Source organism: Cynocephalus volans, chromosome 4 (assembly GCF_027409185.1).
Source record: "Cynocephalus volans isolate mCynVol1 chromosome 4, mCynVol1.pri, whole genome shotgun sequence".
Taxonomy (NCBI): Eukaryota; Metazoa; Chordata; class Mammalia; order Dermoptera; family Cynocephalidae; genus Cynocephalus; species Cynocephalus volans.
In genome coordinates, this window is record NC_084463.1 from 134,870,345 (window position 1) to 134,890,686 (window position 20,342).

A 20,342-nucleotide genomic window follows, 5' to 3' on the forward strand; every position below is an offset into this window, starting at 1 on the left:
AGTCTTCTGACCAGAAGAGTGGGCAAGCTGTTCCACCTCTCTGTGCTTCAGCTTCCTCATCTTTAAAATGAGAATAAAAATGTAACTTACCTTATAAGGTTATTGTATGGTTTGCATGAAATAACACATGTAAAGCACTCAGCACATGGTGTGCAGGTGGCAGCATAGGGTAGTGGTTAAGATCATGGGCCTTAGAGGCAGACTACCTGAGTTCATGGCCAGCAGTCACTTACTAGCTGTGTGACCTTGAGCAAGTTGCTTTACCTCTCTGTGTTTTAGTTTCCTTTTCTGTGAAACAGTGATAATAGGACCTAAGCATATAGGGTTATTGTTAGGACTAAAGTTGTGATTTCTAATGTGCTTAGTGACTAGCACAGGGTAAGATAGAGCAGTAGGTGTTTATTAAATTTATAGGTGCCTATGTGCTATTATTCTAAAGTGTAATCCATCCCGTTTAATGGGAAAGTAACATAAAAATGTAACATCTTGGTTTCAGTCTGGTGGTTTTACTCTGTACCCAAGTAGAGCATACTCTTAAGACAGTTTAAAGAGATTTTAGGTTTTAAAAACAACACAGGCATCCTTTTATTGTTTTTTCTTTCCAAGATTCAGGAAGCATAAACTTTTATGTACCTTTTAAAAGGATGAAAATGTCAGTTATTTAAACATATACACACTCATGCACGTGTACCCATGCACGTACAGCAGAAAACAGCTACTGTAGATTTGGGCAAACCAAGGTCCAACAGAAGCCTGGAATTTAATCAGGTCATAAGTCTTAGCTGCTTGGGAAATAGCTCCTATTCAGGAGAGACTAAGATGAAGAAAGTGGTAATTAGTTACAAATGTGAATCACTGCAGTTGCCCTTGACTCAAAGGTCAGTCTTGGCCTCATGTTCTTCTCTTGCTGTCTTTATTGATTGATTTTAAATCCAACTACAGAGAAGTGGTTTTTCAGTCAGTCCTGGAGAAATCTGCTGGGTTGGGCTGCTTTCCTCCTTGACATTTAAAAGAGACAGGGCTTGGTGTGGTTTCAATCAGGTTTTAAATGTCAGTTGTCTTCTGGCATTGGGGGCTACCCCTAGGATGGGTAGGGAGTGGTGTTTGGGTGGGGACTTGTTTATCTGGGAAGTCCTGAGGTTTTCGGGGGTGGTTAATACTGCTTACCAAGCATGCCATACACTTAACCTTGCCATTCATTTCATATCAGGAACAAAATCAGAGAAGCTGCTTGGTGAATATTAAGTCTCTTTCTGGGGGTGTGGGGTAGGGACTGGTTTTCAGTTTTTATTCTGGGGTTTTCCTGATTTAAGGTGCTAGACTGGAAAAAGGCTTTCCTAGACACTTTTTTCTCCCAGGTTATAGGTTTTAAATCTCATGTGGGCACAGAGCCTTTTTTTTTCCCCTGTCAGTCAGTTTGGTTCCCTACTCCTTCCAAAGTCCCTGTCACATAGTAGATGCTCAATAAACATTCTTGAGAGAGGGGGAGGGATTGTCTACCATAGATATCTGAAATGATTTTAGGTGATACATGCAATGGCATTAAATAATGTTAGAGCTTGTGGTCAGAAAGTGGTTTTTTTATTTTCCTTTAGCCCTTATGATTGGGCCAGAGAGTCTTAGTTTGTGCCACTGTGTCTTTTATACTTCTCCAGAACTTGGCAATCTCTCTTGTTTAAGAAAGAGGGAGCTGGCGTTCAATTTACTGTCATCAGCTAGGGACACTGTCTATTTAGAATGTCATAACATTATTTTGTTACATTGAGTTGATTGTTGAGTTATATTCCACTTGTGGAACATGATGCTACAGTTTCCTTTTTAGACATATTAATGTTTTTAAAAATTGGATCCATTCAGGAAAAATAGTATGCAAAGAATAATCATGTACGTGGCCCTGACTGTAGCCACATTTGTGAAGGTATCCCAAGAAGACACAGGTTTGGAAAGCCTGACACCAGACAGTGCTTGAAAATGAACTAGTTACAAAGCCATTCACTCTACAGAAGAGATCTACATAGGAGGAGGGAGATCCAGGAGGGGAAGACTTACTGAGAGAGCTTAGCCTTTGCAGTTGTCTATCAGATGTAGTTTCAAGTGGAAAGTCAGATGGGCTCCAGAAATTATGTTCCTCCAGCAAGGGGATGGGAGAGAGGTCTGGGGACAGATGAGGAACAGAATACATGGCTGCATAGGAAAGTCATGAAACCATGGATGTGTGTGTTTGGAAAGGCAAAGAATGGGCTTATGGGGTGCTGGCTGGCTCCTCAGTGAGGGGGCTCAGATGGCCACCCCCAGGCATCTGCATTCAGCAGTGTGATGACTGTCTCCTCTTGGGAACCTGACCCCCAACTCAGAGCTCACCATTTGTAGTACCATCTCTGGCTCTGCTTTTGCAAGGGAACATTTTCATTTCACTGCTTTAAAGAAAGACCCACAGAGAGAATATCCTTCGTGAAGAATAATGAAAATGACTGGAGGGGAGGGCAGGGGAAGCAGGTAGAAAAATAGTGCTTATCGCACGTCTGCACACAGAGAAGACAGGCCATTTGATCCGCAGAAGCCTGGATAGATGTCCATAAGACACTGGCTGGAACAGTCTCTGACATTTCCAGTATTGATTTTTCTTTTCCCTGTTTTGAATTGTGCCCAGAAGGCAAATTGGGGTTTCCAAGAGGAACGCTATATCCTAGCAACCGCTCTAAGGGATAATTGGTTCCTTATAACTTTTGAAACTGATGATATGAAATGTTCTGCCTTTTTCTATCACTTAATTAGGTATCTTGGTGGTTCAGGGCATGGGGTGGTTTGCAGATAATACTTTCTGCCATTCTCCATCTGCTGGCTGCATTGTGTTTGTTGAAAGCTTTTTCCCAAACCCAGAAATTTTAATTTCTTTAGTTGGAACTAGAGTTTTGCTTGATACAAAAACTCAGGCTGGAGTCAGTGGCTCTGAATGAGTGAGTTCTAGGAAGAAGGGTGATGAGCTGGGTCACAGACCCTTCAAACCCGTTGTGCAAACTGGGTCACAGACCCGTCATATGCAAGTCGTAAGCTACGCAATTGAAGAAAGATCCTGGGAGATGCTGGCAAGGTTGACATGCTTTATTTGGACACCAGCTCAATCTCCTCAGCAGCAGCCCCCCAGCAGCCTTGACCCCCTTGTGGACTCCCGGGGGTGTCCCAGGGGCACTGTAGATCAGAGTCCTTAGTCCTTTATACTTAAGTCAGATAACCCAGGGACACCTGGGTGCGAGTCAGATAACCAAGGTACACCTGGGTGCACATGCACAATTACATCAGACAATAGCCAAGGCACACCTGGGTGCATGTGCACAGTTAACACTTACATCAAACAGGCTAGGTCATGCTCAGCAAGATTCTGAACATCTGAAGGAGACTGACCATTCTTTTTCATTTTCCTTTCAAAGGGAAACTTAGCGACCAATTGCCAGTAGGTCACAGATGCCTGGTAGTGTTTGAGATATATCTCTGTGTGCACACACATGTGTACATGTGTATGTATATATATATATATTCATTTTTCCATTTGCTTCTCATATCTGCAAGAGTCCCAGAGGCCAGTTTTCTCCTAACTCATCATCAGAGAGTATTAAGGGCTTATGGCGCGTGGCAGAGAGCTGGAGGAGGAGACCTGTGTGAAGTGTCCTGGTCACCAGAGAGTTTAAAATTGAAGATGGTGCAGGGATAGAGATGCATCTACACAAGTAACACACAGAGTAGTGGGAACTGAAGACATGAGCGGATGGTAGAGAATTAGAAACAGGCCCAGAATAAGTCTACTTTGTAGGGACAAAACTAGGACTTGTAGGAATTCACAGTGAGTTGGTGGAGGGAAGATCAAGAGTGGTGAAAATGACTTTTGTGATTTTTCAAACCCAAATTGAATAGGGAAAAGAAGTTTCAGCTCTTCTTTGATCTGCCTGGCAAGGCACCTATAACAGGCAGGATTCCCCAAATGGAAAAAGAGATAATTAGATAAACAGTAGTACGGGGAATTCCATATACACTCAGCTTTGAAGGTGAAATTGGGAAGGGTATACAAAGGGGCTTTGGACCAGTGGAGCTGAGATCTGGTGAGAAGGCGGATGGGGAGGAGATTATGTTGTTAGGTGAGAAGGTCTGTAGGGGCTGCATTTTGGATTTGGCTGGTACTTGGAAGAAAGGCATTGTGGAGTTTGCAAACACTAGGGTGGCCTAGAAGCTCCTGTGAGCTGCCCTGGGGAGAGAATGGGAAGGGAAGTGGCATGGCTACACTAGGGACTGCAGAAGTACCCTGGGTGTCTCAGGCCACTCCCTGTGGGGTGGCCCACAGCCCACGGTTACCCTCCAGCCCTCAGCAATTGAACTTTGTGCAACTATTTGAATATTTTTTGTTGTACTTTTCTCATACTTTATGAAGCTAAGTGGAAAAATGGGTCCTGAAGTTGATAACCACAGGACTTAATACAATTGAGATAAAGGTGAAAACCAGTAGGCATGCCTACATGGCAAATCCTTAGCCTCATTGTACTTAGGCTAGTGCACATTCAATTGAGAAAGAAAGGAACACATAGGTACCAAATGCTGAAAATATCACCTGAAGATGAGGTGTAATTAGGGATTTTACAATCCTTTTTAGCTCTATGCAAACAGAATTCCTCCTATTTTATGTGTGTTGTTCTACATGAGTATATATTTTCAGGAAACGATTTTGTTTGAAATTGGGTGACTTCTTGTAGACTAGGCAAGGAATGACGGGAGCCAGATTTAGGGCATTAAAGGGGGAGGCACAGAAGGGAGGAATAGACGTGGGAAACGTGGTGTTAAAATAATGGAAATGTTCAGCAATTCAATGGGCATGAGAAGTGAGGCTGAGCTGGAAGCATTGAGAAGTCTTTGTTCAGTGTGAAAAGCAACAGGGCAACTTTCTCTGAGGCTCTTTTAAGAGCTTTAAGAAGGACAAAAATAATAGTAATGACAGCTAACATTTTCACATACTTATGTGACAGGCATTCTGCTAAGCCAGTGCTTCTCAAAGTGTGGTCTGCGGACCAGCAACTTCAGCATCACCTGGGAAAGTGTTAGAAAAGCAAATTCCTAGGCCCCACGCCAGACTAACTGTATCAGATACCTAGCAATCTGTGTTTTAATGAGTCCTCCATGATTCTGATGCCTGCTCAAGTCTGAGAATGCTCCAAGCATTTTTCCTGTGCTAACTCATTTATTCCTCCTGATAACCGATGAGGATTCTGTTATTATATAGTCCCTTTTCACAAATGCTGCAACTGAAGCTCAGAGGAAGGAGTCAGTTGTCTAAGATCATACAGCTGGTAAAAGGTAAAACCAAGATGTAACCCAGGTCAGCTGGCCACACAAGAAAAATCTCTTGGATTATATTTTAAGTGTTAAAATACCCTCAAGGCATCCCTTGAAGAAGAAGAAGAAGAAGAAAGAAAAAAAAAAACCTAGAGAGGAGGAGTTTCAGGGTATTTTTTTCATTTTTAGTGTCCAGCAAATTAGACGTGGACTGTTTTTCCTGCTTCTTTGTGAAATAATTTTTTGTTGTTTTTGGTTTGTACTGGCCAGCCACCAAAAAGCCAAAGATTGAACCCTGGACCTTGGTGGTGTTAGCACTACACTCTAACCAATGAGCTAATTGGCCAGCCCAAAATAATTTTTTTAAAAGCCCCAATTCACCCTTTAATTATCTCTGAAATGGTGCTTCATGAAGAATAAGCATTAGTACCAGTTTCGAATCTCCTTCAGTCTCCATCTGGGGATTTCTCTCTGGTGTTACCACACCCACACATGCCAGGGCTGGTTTATTAGGAATTCTCTGGGCCTGGGGGTGAGTTGTGTTTGTAACACTTGTTGCTTATCCAGGAATGCTTCCAGGTTCACAGGAAATATAGACATTAGAGGTGATGGCTGGCCTTTCCAAGTTATAGAAGGGGAAAAAAAAAATGGAGGTGGCCCGTGATTTCTGTCACTGGGTTTATGCCAACGACAGGTACCTGTGAAGACACTGGTATCACTGGAAACAAATGCCTAGAATGGAATTGTTGGTCATAAGTTCTTGGGGAGAGAGCAGGGCAGCTGCTAGACCCCTCTGGGGTAGGAAAGAATGTCTCACTTGGGAATGAAATCCACCTTCAAGCCAGGTGTTCCCCTTGCTGAATGTCGAAAGTGGACGGTGGAGAGGAAGACACCAAAACAGTCCTTTTGGAGAGATGGAATTTGGGAAGTCGGTAACAGGACTGGGCAGCAGAAATAACCCAGCTGGATGGAAGCCTTGTGGTGGAACCTAGTTATATGGCCCGAGATTGCCAAGCCAACTGCGCCCAGTATCTGAAACTGAAATGGATCCCTTCTGCTTTCTCCCAGGGACAAGGACATAAAAAAGCTCTCCAGGGTAGGAGAGCATAATGGCTAAAAGTTCTGCCAGGTAAACGGTCTGGATTCCAATCCTTCCTAGAACAGTTATTAGCTGTGTGACCTCACGCTTTTAACTTAACCTCTCTGAGCCTCAATTTTCTTAGTTATAATCATGATATCAACTTCATAAGGTTGATGTGGTTACTGAGAGGACATATACAAAGTGCTTGGTATGTAGTGAGCAGTCAACAAATGATAGCTCTTTGTATCTTAGTATTTTTATTGCTAAAGTAAACCACAGGAATATAATGGGAGACAGACATGGGCTGTGGATTCAGACCAATGTGGGTGCAGAGCCTGATCTCACATTTGCTAGTTGCTTCTCTGAACCTCAATTTCTTTATTTGTAAAAAGGGGATAGGTTTGTGGCAAAAGTAAAATGAGATAATGCACGAAAAGAGTATAATACAGTACCTGACACAAAGTAAAAACCAGTAACTAACTCTACCGACATTCTTACTGTCATCACTACTAAAGCATTAGAAGTGATGGGTGGCTATCAGCCTTAGCGTTTACAGAACTTATAGTCTGTGTGGCAAGATCTTCCCTCTGGGAAGACGGGGTGAACGTTTTTCTCCCCCCCCGCAGTCTTCTTGGTTACATGTTTGTTCTGGGTCCTTCTGACTGGGTTGGGGAGGTGTGTGCTCAGTGGGGGGCCTACACTGGGGACAGGACCCACACCCCAGGCTCCTACCTTTCCCCCGCCTGCCCCAACACGCCCTCCATGATGACCCACAGCGAGCTGGGTGTTTCCTGCCCACTGAAGACCGAGTGGTTTTTGAAGTCTTTCCTCAGACGTCCTTGCTTGCATTTTTCCTAGCTGATCCTCGTTTTTCTGTTTGCAGCCCATTTTTCTACATCTTAGAAAAAATAGACATGTCAGCTGTTTTTTTCACTTCTGGGCTTCTTTGAGACTTCATTAAAGTGCTGTTTATTCCATGTCTAAGTTCTTTTATGGGATGGGGTGGGGATACATAAAGTAATGGGCCCCGTTCCAAGTCCCAAGTCACTTCCTAGGTGGCTGCTATTTATTGTAACCGTTTTGGGGCTTGAAGCCTTCTGGGTGGGGAGGTGGTGGAGCTGGTGCCATCAGGCAGGGGGACTGGGATGAGAGAAAAGTTGGATCTTCTCCAGCTCTGTTCCATACAGTACAGCTCCACCACCCCTGCACAGCAGTAAACATCTACTCAGAACCTTCCAGAGTCAAGCATTTGTCAGGGCATAGGAATCCCATGATGTGAGGTCCAGCTTTTGAAAGGTGCTTTAGTTTCCTGGAAAATGGGTCCCCGTAAATATCATCAAAACTGTGTGACCAGTTGGTTTTGTATAAAAGACTGGGGAGAGGGCAGAATGACTAGATGATCCTTGAGGCCCCTTCTAACCCCAAGTCATTTTAATTTCTCTTATTTTGGCCTAAGCTAGAGAATTTCCATGCTGTGTATCATGAGAAGTTTAAAAAGAATGATTTCCCCATAATACAGGAATAACTTTTCCTTGAAAATATATAAAAAGATTTTTCCCCCTAATGTCTCCCTGAAGGGGGAAGATTTAGAAAGGAGAAAAAAAGGAAAATGTAGGCCACTTTTTGAGGTTTATTCCTCAAGATATGGACAAAGTAACTTTTATCAAATGAGGAAAATGGCAACAGATTTAGGGACTCTATCACTTTTCCCCCCTCTTAAAAATATTCTCTCTTATCTTGACTTTTTAAAAATACAAAATGATTTTTATTACCAAAATTGGCAGTATACGCATTCAGCAAACATTTATCAAGCACCTACGATGTTCTAGGCACTGTGCTAGGAGCCAGGGGTGCTAAAATAAGAAATGGCCCTGGCCCCTAAGGACCTAAAATCCTAAAGATATATGGCTTGAATTCATTTCTATTATTAGCTCATGCAATAACCTGGACTAGGTTTTTATTTCTCTCAGTGCCTCAGTTTCCCCCCTGCCCTGTCCCCTTTAAAATGTAGGTAATCATAGTCATAGAACAGAGTGACCAGAACTGCATCATAGAGTCTGGATTAGATTTGGAGGTGTTATCTCAGAAGTGGGACATGCAGGAGGGTTTGTAAAGCTATTTGGAAGACCAGGATGGCAGCGTTGGCGCTGGAGGTGGTAAGAAGGGTGGCATTCAGGATGCTGCACAGAATGCAGAGGGGTCGTTCTGAGAAGCTCACCTGGACCAGGTGAAAGGGACCGGGGCAGAGAGTCCAGGGCTCAATTGGACTTTGTGCTCAGAAGCTCAGGTGGGGTGACTCCATCTGGACACCGTCATGAATCCATTCACGTCCAGCTCAGCTGACACAACATCTTGATAGCCTGAGTTTGGTGCCTGGGGTGTTTTCTTGCTTTCTGACCCAGAAGCTGCTGGGATTCATTTGCTTGGCAGGGAGCTAGAGAACAGATCTTTATCTTAATTGCCTGTCCATTCCGTAATTCTTTGTGAAGGAGTGGATTTTCTTTCTTTAACAAAGTTGGTGTATGCCTATACGTTGTCACTCCGACTTTGATTTGGGGTTCCATCTGCCATCTTGAAACTAAATGATGGTCAACTACTTTTTAAAATTAGGTTGTATATTGTGAATCTTGATAGGATTATGAAATGTGGTTTATGTGTATAACAGAAATGTGATAGTAGCTTTAGTCAAATCTTTTATTAGCACACTTGATAAAGACCCATTCACATTTCTGACTGTCTTTTGTGAAGAAATTGGGCTGAGATAGCAACTGTTATGATTGCTACCATCGTCACTAATTACTAAGGACATAAAATACTCTGTGTGTGTGTGTGTGTGTGTGTGTGTGTATTTATGATCAATCTTATAAGAACTTTATGATATTTCTGGTATTATGACATTTTACAGATGAACTCAAGACACAGGGAAATTAAGTACAAAATTACACAGTTAGAATTGAGCTGGACCTGGAGCTTGGACCCCCATCTGATACCCAAGTTCTTTCCAGTCTCCTGTGTGTGTTCTCTTCATCACTGTACCAGGGTTTTAGGGCTCTGTAAAGGAGAATGCTGAGGAATGCGTTAGGTTTTTTTGATAAGATACATGCCACCTTTGCCCCCTGCCTCTCTCATAAGCACAGGCCTTTCATAATCTAATATGTGGTTAAATGGAGAAGCGCCAACTCATCACTGATCTCTGAGCTTTGGTGACTCGCAGAGAGGCTGCTTTATGTCCTAGGGACCAGCTGTAGCCCTTCGAGTGAAGGAAGGAGTTTGGGTGGGAAGACTTGCTGGAAGGTAGTAAGGTGGAATGGAAGGAATGTAGTTTCAGGAGCCAAGAAGACCAGCTCTGTCTCCTGTGGGTGTTTCCTCACTGACCATGGGTGGAGTGAGAATAATATCACCAACCTGATAGGACTGAATTAAATGAGATGTAGGATATGAAGCCTATGATATACGCAGGACATGCAACAACTGTTAGTTGCAAACATTGGAGGACTTAACTTCACATTTTCTTTCCAGAACTTTCCCATGCACACGTTTGTTGATGGACACATATGCACTGCTGTTTAAGATTTTGCACACAGTCTCTTTTGTGCTAGTGTAAGAAACCCTACACTTATCTTTTTAAAAAAATCTGTTATTTCTGCACAGTTTGCCATGGTTTCAATGCTCCCTTTGACTTTAGATCGTTAAGGGCCTCAAAGCCATTGGGTGTCAGCAGTGGTGAATTCAGCCAGGCTTGTGTCATGTCTCCTCCCTTGTTTGAGGGATGAGGGTGGCAGTTGGGTTTGGCTCTGGTCTCGCTTGCTCTTTTGTTGTGGGATGTCTCACTGTCTTCTCCTGAGGCCTTGGCCTTCCGAGAGGACAAAAGGCTTCTTCACCTTGGAGGCATGACTAGCACACAAGTGCCTTGAACTGTGCCCTTGCTGTGGAAGAGGGTGGGTCACTCACGCTCATAGTCCCCCAACTCCTGTGTTCTTTGTTCTCTTTTGGCAGAACCAGCTTCTTGCAAAAGGACTGCTCTTTGTGGAGGAGAAGATCAAGCTGTGTGAAGGCAAGTACAAGGCGGCCCTCATAGAACGGGGCCTCGGTGACTCAGCCTTTGATGTCCAGAGAGCTGAGATACTCTGTGCAAAAGGGGCGGGCTCCTTCTGAGTGACCTGCCCTGCCGTTTCTTCCCCACCCAGCTAGTATTTGCCTTGCTTGCAGTCAGCCACTCGTGGCAGTGCATGTCTTTTGAAAAATGTAGTGGGATTGGGGTGGTTTCCTTGGAGACCTCGTTAAGGGGAGATTTTCACGGCATGCATCCTGGTGGTCTCCTTTGAGACCACCAAAATCTTAAGGGATCAGCTATGCTGGGATCCTGCTCTGCCATTCCCTTTGGTCTGCCCCATGTGATTTCCTTTCGGCCTTTGTAGTGTTTCTTGGGGTCATGGAAGACAGGAGTCCTATCCATGTGAGGAACATTAGGCTAAGTAGACACCCACTTCATGGGATATGATTTGGTAGATGAAGAGAAATTTCCTGGTCTTATACAATTTGAGAGTCTAGCTGACAGGCTAGAAAGAAACTGGATGGAGATGGGAGATGGAACCAAGGGTGAGAATGGGCCCACCCCCTGACTCTACCCAGGGCCACTCCTGGATGCCACCAATGTGGGGCCTGATCTTAGATCACACCTACTTCTTGGGTGACTTCTGGCAAGTTACTAGTTTCTCTGAATCTCCATTTTTATCATTTTTAAAGTGAGAAAATGGAGTGAGGGGTGGGAGGGAGCACAAGGTACATAACTGGCATAACTCCATGCCTGGCACACAGTAGGTGTGCATGCTGGCTTCTGCTTTTTTCCTGCTCCAGCCTAATGTCCTCTGTCTGTAGGTCACACCTACTTACGGGCCCAGACTCAGCAGGCATCATGTCATCCCTTTTTTCCTTCTTATTTCCTGGGAAAGAGACTAGTGTCCAGTGAAGTGACTCCTAGGAAGACAAAGTAGGAAAAAATGAGAAGCCGGTACTGGAAAGTTCCAGTGCCTGGCACACAGTAGATGCTCACCAAGCCTCTGGAAGAACAGAGGTAGAAGTCAACCTCTGCATCTTTGAGATGTGGCCTTTTCCCCCTTGAATGCATCTATGCTGTGATTTTTATTTTCTCAACCCTATAAATACCCACTAACCAAAGGCCTTTTTAAAAAAAAAATACATAATATAAAATGTACCCTCTTAACCATTTTACAGTTCAGTAGTGTTAACTATATTCATATTGTTGTATAACAGATCTCCAGAACTTTCTTATCTTACAAAACTAAAGCTCCATACCCATCAAACAGCAACTTCCCATTCCCTTCCACCCCTGACAACCACCATTCTACTTTTCGTTTCCATGATTTTGACTATTCTAGCTGTCTTATAAAAGTGGAGTCACATAGTATTTGTCCTGCTGTGTTTGGCTTATTTACTCAGCATGTCCTTTGGTTTTATCCATGTTGCAGCATGTGACAGGTTTTCCTTCTTTTTTAAGGTTGAATAATATTCCATTGTATGTGTATACCACATTTACTTTACCCATTCATTTGTCAATGGAAGCGCCTTATTTTTAAGTGACTTGCTTTGACTGGGAACTTTGTGGTTCTTTTGTATTTTGGAGTCAGGCAAGTGCACAAGTGTGGTCGTGTGCTGCCTAGCAAGGTGAGGGAAGGGAAACATTGTCTGGCCACACTACTTACATGCTAGTCGTCTGGGGAATTACTGCAGGTACCTGAAAATGTGAAAAACCAGCTCTATGAAAAAGGTATTGAGCAAGACCAGAGATTCGAGTGCCCTGAAAAGGGGAAGTTGACTGTCTGCCACCTCAACATTGATACATTCAGAGTTAAAACTCAGAAATGGAGCTAGCCGGAATGAACGAAGATCATTCAGAGTTCTGTGCCTCTGCCACAAGGCATGGCTGGGGAGCACCAGGCCAGGGTATTCCCTCTGGGTTTCTGCTAGTCTCACATTCTGGGGTCCAGGTCCTTTCTGCACAGTGAATGGGCATGTGGGGAACCTTTAAGGGACTTTCCCATCTTCAACCAGAATATCTCTGCTTTTTTACTTGATGTATTAGAACTTCAAGAAAGATTTTGTTTGGGTAAAAGGATTCTCTTGCTGTAAAATAAAGTTTGGAAACAACTAATATGATCCATCTAGTCACTGAATAAACTTTATTTTATTGACATATTTATTTATGTATTTACACATTTGTTTATATATTTGCTGCAGAAAGGACAGGTAGCTGCTCATATCCATTTGTTGCTCTCTTGTGGGCAAGAGACGCCGTGCTACTTTCAATAGTCTTTTCTAGATGTTTAGTGACCTTGACTTTTAGGAAGTTTCTTATACCTACTACCTATACACTTCTGGTGATCTAAACTCCGATGGTACATTAGAGGGCAGATTTTATAGAACAGTCATCTAGAACCTTCCATCCAAATACCTTCTCTTTGCAGGGAGCTAAGTCCTTGGCTTGTGGGCTGTTTCTAGAAGTGAAGTCACCTGTTTCCTTTAACTCTTTCTTCCCCAGGGCTACCCTGTTTTGTTAGCCTGTACCTGTCTGATGTTCTTCTCTGAACACTTTCCAAAACCTCCGTTGCTCTCAGGTTTGAAGCCAGCAATTAGACCCAAGTGCCCAGAGGCATCTTACTGCTGCTGGGTCGAAGGATTCCCTCATGTGCCAATGAGCCTTCATCTTGGCATTGAAGGGGTGTGTAGACACCAGCTCTGGCCTTTAGGATTCTTTCTCCTTCTCCTTCAGGTTGGGAGGGCTCTGCTTGTCTTTGTTGTGGAAGGCTTAGGATAAGGGCCATGAACAAAGGAGGTGGAGTAGCCTTTTCCTTTTTGGGGTGTATTATCCAGGTGTTGGGGTTCACCTTGGTTTTAGGAACAAGGTGTCTAACATTCTGGATGGCCCTTTGACTTCCATGTCTCCTTCCTGCAGTGAACTAACATAGCCTACATTTAAAAGACGATGGTGATTGATTGATTCAATCAAACACCTATCAATTATCTATTATATGCCAGGTACTTTGCTAGGGAGCCATCATAGGATTTTAGGCCCTTGTGCAACTTACAGACTGGTATTGGAGACAGATATTAATCAACTCGTGACCACATATAAAACTGTAACCATGACTAGTACTATAAATAAAGTCCACAGTAGGGGGATTTGAGCAATGTGGGAAGGTTTTCTTGTAGAAGTGAAGTTTGAGCTGAAACTAGAAGGATAAACAGAAGTAGGCTAAGTAAAGAGGGGAGGGAAAGAGCATTGTAGGCAGAGGGAATAGCACATGCAAAGGCCCTGTGGCATGAGGGAGCATAGTGACTGCGAAAGGCTGAAATAAAATCCACATAGTTAGAGCCCAAAGGCAGAGGATAATACAGAAGGCAATGGAGACACAAAAGAAGGAGACAGATTCTACTGGGCTGTGCAAGCCGTGTTATGGAGGTTTTCTTTATCCTAAGGGCAAAGGAAAATGTTTACATTGTTAAGTCCTGCTCTATACTGTCCTGTATTTGGGTTAAATGCTACCTCCTTCCACTCACCAATGCTAGCATCTGTAAAAACTTATATGCTTGGTATTAGCTATTCATTTAGTCAAAGATTTTTAAAAATCGGATTTTTCAGTGTGTCTGGCACTGTGCTAAGCACTAGAAATATAATGGTGAGAAGGACAGACAGGGCCCATGTACTCACCCTCGTTCTAGGGAGGAGACAAGTAACTAAATGATTCCAACAAAGTGTGCGTAGTGCTTTGGGAGGCAAAGTAGAGGGTGCCATGGATTTGCATTTTCCCCAGTGTATTTCACCCTGACCTTTCAACATCTGCAATATTTGGAACTGCTTGCTGCCAGTCATGCCCTTGTTCTGTTCTCTCTCCCCAGCCACTGCTTTGATTGTCCATTAAATTAATAGACCGAAGGTGCCAAATGATCTTTCAAGATTTGTTCAGTGGAACTGGTAGAGTTTTGCCAAACACGTTTAATCTTGGCTGACCCAGTTTCTCTGCCTGGGATGAGCAAAGACAGTGCCTGACAGCTCTGTTATCTAGGTCATTAGACAGCAGCTGCCGGGCAGCCTGCTCTCTGCCAGTGCCCACCTTTCCTGCAGGTGCACAGCCTTCTGGTGGCATTGGGTGACCCATGTACTCTAGCCTGGGGGTAGCACTTGGCCATAGCTCAGACTTTCTGATCCTATGGGTGAGTAGGCAGAGTATCAGGAGGTGAGTCCTTTGTTTTGCAGGTGACCTCTTTAGAGACTGCTGCCCTCCCAGACTATAAAGCAGTGGGTGGAGGTGACAGTTTTCAGGTCCTCTTTTTACCTCTCTTAACTGACATCTTAAAATCAGAATAAAGCCATTGTCTTAGTGATTAAGAAAACAAAACAATATGTAACTGTGCATGTGATCTTCCCTGATTAAGTTGGTTAAGAGCATGGGTTCTGGAATCCCAGCTCTGACTTTTAGCTGTGTGATTTTTGGCCAGTTACTTGGCCTCTTTGAGCCTATAAAACGGGGATAATGGAGTCTATTCATGAGGTATCTTATAGATATTTATAAAGTAGTTAAGCACAGTGCCTGATAATGTTGTAACCATTTGCATGATGATAACAATTAGTATGTGATTTCAAGATTTCAGTTCCCTTTTCCGGATTAGGGGATAGAAAGGCATATTTGCATATTTTCATTTAAATCTTTCTACCAAATCCCACATTTACTGTGGTAACATCTTGCAGATCAAACATAGGTACTGAGCTCTCTTCCCTCCCCTCACCCCAAGTGCAGTTCCTCACATTTAGAGTCTTACTAGTGAAGTATGAGTTTAGATTGATACGTGCATCCTGGTGAGACTGGGTATATTACTGCCCTGAGAATTTCTGGTGGTCTTAGCCAGGGATACAGACCCTGTAGCTCCATGCCTCTACTGTCTGGGCTCTAACAGCTCCTGGCTGCAAGTTTTCTAGCATGTGCAACTTTACATTTTACATGGAACTGTCTTCTGGCCTGTCCTACAAGTAATGACAAGTTCTTTTCTTTCTTTCTCCCCTCCCACCTTCTCGCCCTTGTTTAGGTGAAAATCGCATTGAGGTTCTGGCTGAAGTCTGGGACCACTTCTTCACTGAGACTCTCCCCACTCTCCAGGCAATATTTTATCCAGTTCAGGTCAGTCTCCTTGGGGAATGACCTCCTGCCGGCCTCAGCAATCTGTGTTCTTTCTTGGCCTTTGCAACCTGGGACCTCCTGTTGCATAAGAGAGAATCTGCAGATTGGGAGCCTGAGATGGTTAAAGACCTTGGCAATCTTCTGAGGGCTCTCTGGTTCTATATTTAGTACTTAACTTCAGGCAAAGAGTGCCTGCCTAACTAGCAATTTGTAGCTCTCATTACCCTCTTAGTTTTGAGTATGTCTTTATATTCTTGAAGTGGTTTGTTTTTTATTAGTTTTCAGAAGTAGAGAAGAGGAAAGAGGGACACTTTTTTTCTTTTCTTTCTCTCTCCCCCTGCCTCTCTCCTCTTTCCCTTCCTTTTTCTTTTTCTTTTCACTGAAGCACAATTTTTAAGCAAGTTTGCTTTTGCCCTCAAATTGTGGAAAAGGAATAATGTCCCTTGCCCTTTGTAAGGGATTCCTGAAGATGAGAAGGAACGGGATATAGCAATAGACTTGGGATCAAGAGTGTGGGTTTGGGCAAGGTCATTCAATGTCTCTGAGTGTAGCTCCATTTCATCTGCAAAATGAGGAATTTAGGAGTAAAAGATGAGCGACATCTCCTTCATATTCTTACTGTGTGACTTCTCATCCTGTCACTTGTGTTGATTTCCTCCCCCCGACCTTTCTGCAGAGGCTAAGCCCATGCTGACCACTGCCAGGTCAGATTGGCCACCTCTTAAGGAGGGCTGACCAGTATATTGCCTCCACAGTCCACGTCTCTCTTGCACGCTTAGCCTGCAGGGTGCTCACTATTCTACTCCTCCCGCTGGGGTTAAGGCTTCCTAGATAATCGGACTTTGTTGAAGTGCAGGTGTAGTGTGCAAAATAAGAACACAGCCATTAGCAATGGTTGGAATTACCTTATTCCGGAGGTGAGCTCATGTGGATGGTTTGGTCTGAATGGTGTTTTAAAAGAATTTGGAGTTGCTTAAAACAGATGTCATATATCTAAAACCTGGGCGCTTATGCTTGCAGATTCTATTTCTCATTTCAGGCCTGCCCTAACATTTCCAGGAAGACAGTGCAGATAGAAGTCTCTGGCCTGTTGTCCACTCCTCTTTATTATCCCATCCTCAGTCCCATTCTGTGTTTATGTGGACAAGTCAGCCCCTGTGCCCAAAACTTCCTACTTTTCTGCAGCAGCCACCCACTGGCCAGCAGTGGGTCTGCTCCTAGGAAGGCAGACCTGGGGATAGGGTTGCCAGATTTAGCAAATAAAAAAACAGGGTGCCATATTTGAGTTTCATGTAATGCTTCTTTTTTTTTTTTTTTTTTTTTTTTTATAAGAGAAGCAGGACAGTGCCAGCCTTAGATCCCCACTCCCTATTCTAGAACCATTCTGGGCACCTGCACTCTGAATTCCCTGTCCAAAATGGCCCTAAGAGAGACCCAGGTCTACATACCTGCTCCAGTACAGTTGCCAGATAAACACAGGATGCCCAGTTACATATGAATAGTCTTCGAGTATAAATAAGTCCCAGATACTGCATATTTTGCCTTTTTTCCCCCTCTGGCCTTAAACAAGAATAGAAAAGCCATTTCTAGATTAGCATGAATTCCTTCTCTGATTCGTTGTAGGCTGAAGAGATGACTTGGCCTGGTAATGAGTCAGTACCCTGGTTAATGGCCTCATATGATCCTCTAAGAAAGCAATGATTAACTTGTTTATATGGCAGGTTGGTATAAACTGGGTACCCCATACCTCCTGTGACAGTATTTTTTGCCAGCATCAGAGGCCAGGGTTTGCATACAGAAAAGGCCTTTGTGCCTTTGGGGATCAGTGAGGGGTTCTTAAAATAAAGCCCCATGCTGTGGGGAGATTAATGACATGAGATATTGGAGCCAGTTCTATATAAATGGTAGTACCTCATAGCTGTCCTGGACCCAGTTCAGCTTGCCTTTAAACATAGGAGTTGCCCTGTACCGGTTCAGTGTGCCCTTGTGGTCACTTATAAGTTCAGGCCTTTCTCCTGAACATATAATGTTTAACTTTGGGCTTGGAAGCCCCAAAGGCAAAATCTCTCATCTTCCCCGGGCAGATAACTACTCATGCCTAGCCTGTACCCAAGTGACTCTAGGTATTTCATGTAAAGAGGTGATGTCATGCAGTACCAAGAGCCCTGGACTGGATGGAATAATGGGGCCTGGAGCTCATTCCCTTGTGTGCCTCAGTGTCCCTGTCCATCAGTCCATCAGACAGGGGTAACACCAACTGCCCAACTTTTCAGAGATATTGAAAGAATGAAACCAAGTAAAAGTACCTTATCATTAAAATAACTTATTTAAAGCATCCAGCATGATGTTAGCTCCGCCCATAATTTTTTTTTTTTTTTCAATGCTACAGAAAGAAAACCATTTGGAGAAATAGATAGGAAACTGTTGAAAGGTGGTTATGGTGATCTCGTGACATCAGATTACAGTGTACTATGTTATGTGTGTTCGTAATGTGTGAATGTATTATTCCTGTAACAAGGAAGAAATGATAAAGCTACATGAAAAAGTGCTCTGGAAGGGAGCAAACATGTTTGAGTCAACAGTGGTGTTTATTGAACACATACTGCATGGCAGGCTCTGTGGCCCGTTAGTGGACAGATTATTCGTCAGCAGGATTTCCCACAGCAACACTGCATGGGTGATGTCAGCTAGTGTCCAAAACGGCAGGTCTGTGCAATGTTTTGTGACAGCATTTGGTTTCCCAGGAAGGTGGCTGGGGAAGTGGTATGTTGTCCTTCCCAGATCCCAGTGAAATGCTTTTCAGTGCTAAGGAATTTGTTTAAATCCCAGAATGATTTCATCTTGGGGCCTTTGTCATGTGGGTTGGTCAGTGGCCAGGTAAGCAGGGCAGTGTGTGAGAATCACCTGAAGGGCTTGTTAATATCCAAATTCCTGCTTCCCACCCCCAGAGTTTCTGATCCGTTAGATTTGGAATGGAGCCTGAAAATTTTGCCGTTCTGACAGTTTCTTATGTGATGCTGATACTGCTGATCCAGTCTATTAGGTTTTCTCTAGAGAAATAGAACCAATAGGAGATTATATATACATAAAACGTGTATTTGTATGTGTGCATAAATATACATGTACATGCATATGTATGAGTATATATATACACACACACACATAAAAGGAGATTTATTATGAGTAATTGGTTCATGTAATTACAGAGGCTGAAAAGTCCCACAGTGTGCCATCTGCAAGCTGGAGACCCTGGAAAGCCAGGGTGTAGGTCAGTGTGCATCAGAAGCCCTGAGGACCAGGACCACCAATGATATAAGTCCCAGACCAAGGGCAGGGAAAGACCAGTGTTGCAGCTCCAGCAATCAGGCAGAGAGAGCGAATTCTTTCTTCTTCCACCTTTTTGTTCCATCTGGGCCATCAACATATTAGATGTTGCCCACTCCTGTTGGGGAGGGCCGTCTGCTTTACTCAGTCCACCAACTCAAATGCTAATCTCATGCAGAAACACCCTCACAGACACACTAAGAAGTAATGTTTAATCTGGGCACCCTATAGCCAGTCAAGTTTCTGCATAAATAAACCAACACATCAGGACACCCTCCTTTGAGAACCGCTGAGTTAGGGGTTCGTGCCATTGGTAGTAACGTTCCCTGAGATGTCTGTTAGTCCAGCTGGATTCTTCTCCCAACTCCCCGTGGTTATAAGTGGCTGTGTAAGACCTGCTTCCTCATTGGACAGATGTGTTTTTGAGTGACTCTGTTCAGGGGGTGGAACTTTCCTTCATTCTTCTAACTTGGCAAAGGGAAAGGAACTTTCCTTCATTTTTCTACCTTGGTAAAGTGAAATGAAGCAAGGCCACAACAAATGATGAGACAGGCCATCAATGCTGGGTGCTGGGATGGGGTATGAAATAAAACCTGGAAAAATCGGGGGACTACTGCCATTGGGGGGGGTTCAGCTGAGCCCATATGGCATGAGTGGTGGTTGCGTGTGAAGAGTTAATGGGTGGCGTGTAGGGTGGGAGAATGCGGAGATGGCAAAACCACTTTTAGCCTCATTCCTATAAAACCCTAAGGAGTTATAGTAAATACAGACCTTCTTAGACTTGGTAGACTTGGGGGATCTGAAGCTATGTCCTGTTTGGGAGGGTACCCTAATTATATCTTTGGCTCTACCAAGGGCAACCATTTTTTGGTATGTGCTGTATATATATGTGCAAAGGAGAGTCTGAAATGAGCCTCCTTTCTATTTCTGTCTTGGAAAACTTCAGGAGCTCTAAAATCAAATAGTTTGGATTTGAAACCCATCTCTACCTTGAATAAATTGCTGTGATTCTCTGAGCTTTAGTGTTTTTCCTCTGTGAAGTAGGTTTTATAATACTGCCTATCTCAAAGGGTGGTTGTAGGGATTACATGTGTTATTTACATCGAACGTATTTAGAATCATGCTCGGTACATAGAGTTTAATAAATGTCAGCTTTTGTGGTTATTAGTTATTGTCATCCTCTGCCGTCCACTTCATTCTCACAGTTAAATAAGTCTCTTTCCTTCTACTTTCCCAATTATTTTTCTTTCTAAGTTACTTGTATTTGCATAACAATGCAACAGGTCTGATGGTTTCCTCCTATGCCTGGCATGTGGTAGGTGCATAAATTTTAACGGGTGAGGTTGAGGAAGCAGCCTTGAAGGTGGGGAGGTCTACTGATCTTTTCTCTTGTTTCTTCCCCTCTTCCTCTCTCTTTCTCCTTGCTG

The 20,342-nt window shown here is 43.5% G+C and overlaps 1 protein-coding gene across 1 annotated transcript in view; it reads left to right on the plus strand.

The window, feature by feature from the left end:
• Positions 1-20,342, plus strand: part of PRR5L (proline rich 5 like) — a 51,747-nt gene that overhangs the window by 15,041 nt on the left and 16,364 nt on the right. The window contains exons 4-5 of the mRNA XM_063095849.1: positions 10,394-10,451; positions 15,500-15,591. Coding sequence (XP_062951919.1) covers positions 10,394-10,451; positions 15,500-15,591 — 150 coding nt within the window. The remainder of the gene's footprint in view (positions 1-10,393; positions 10,452-15,499; positions 15,592-20,342) is intronic.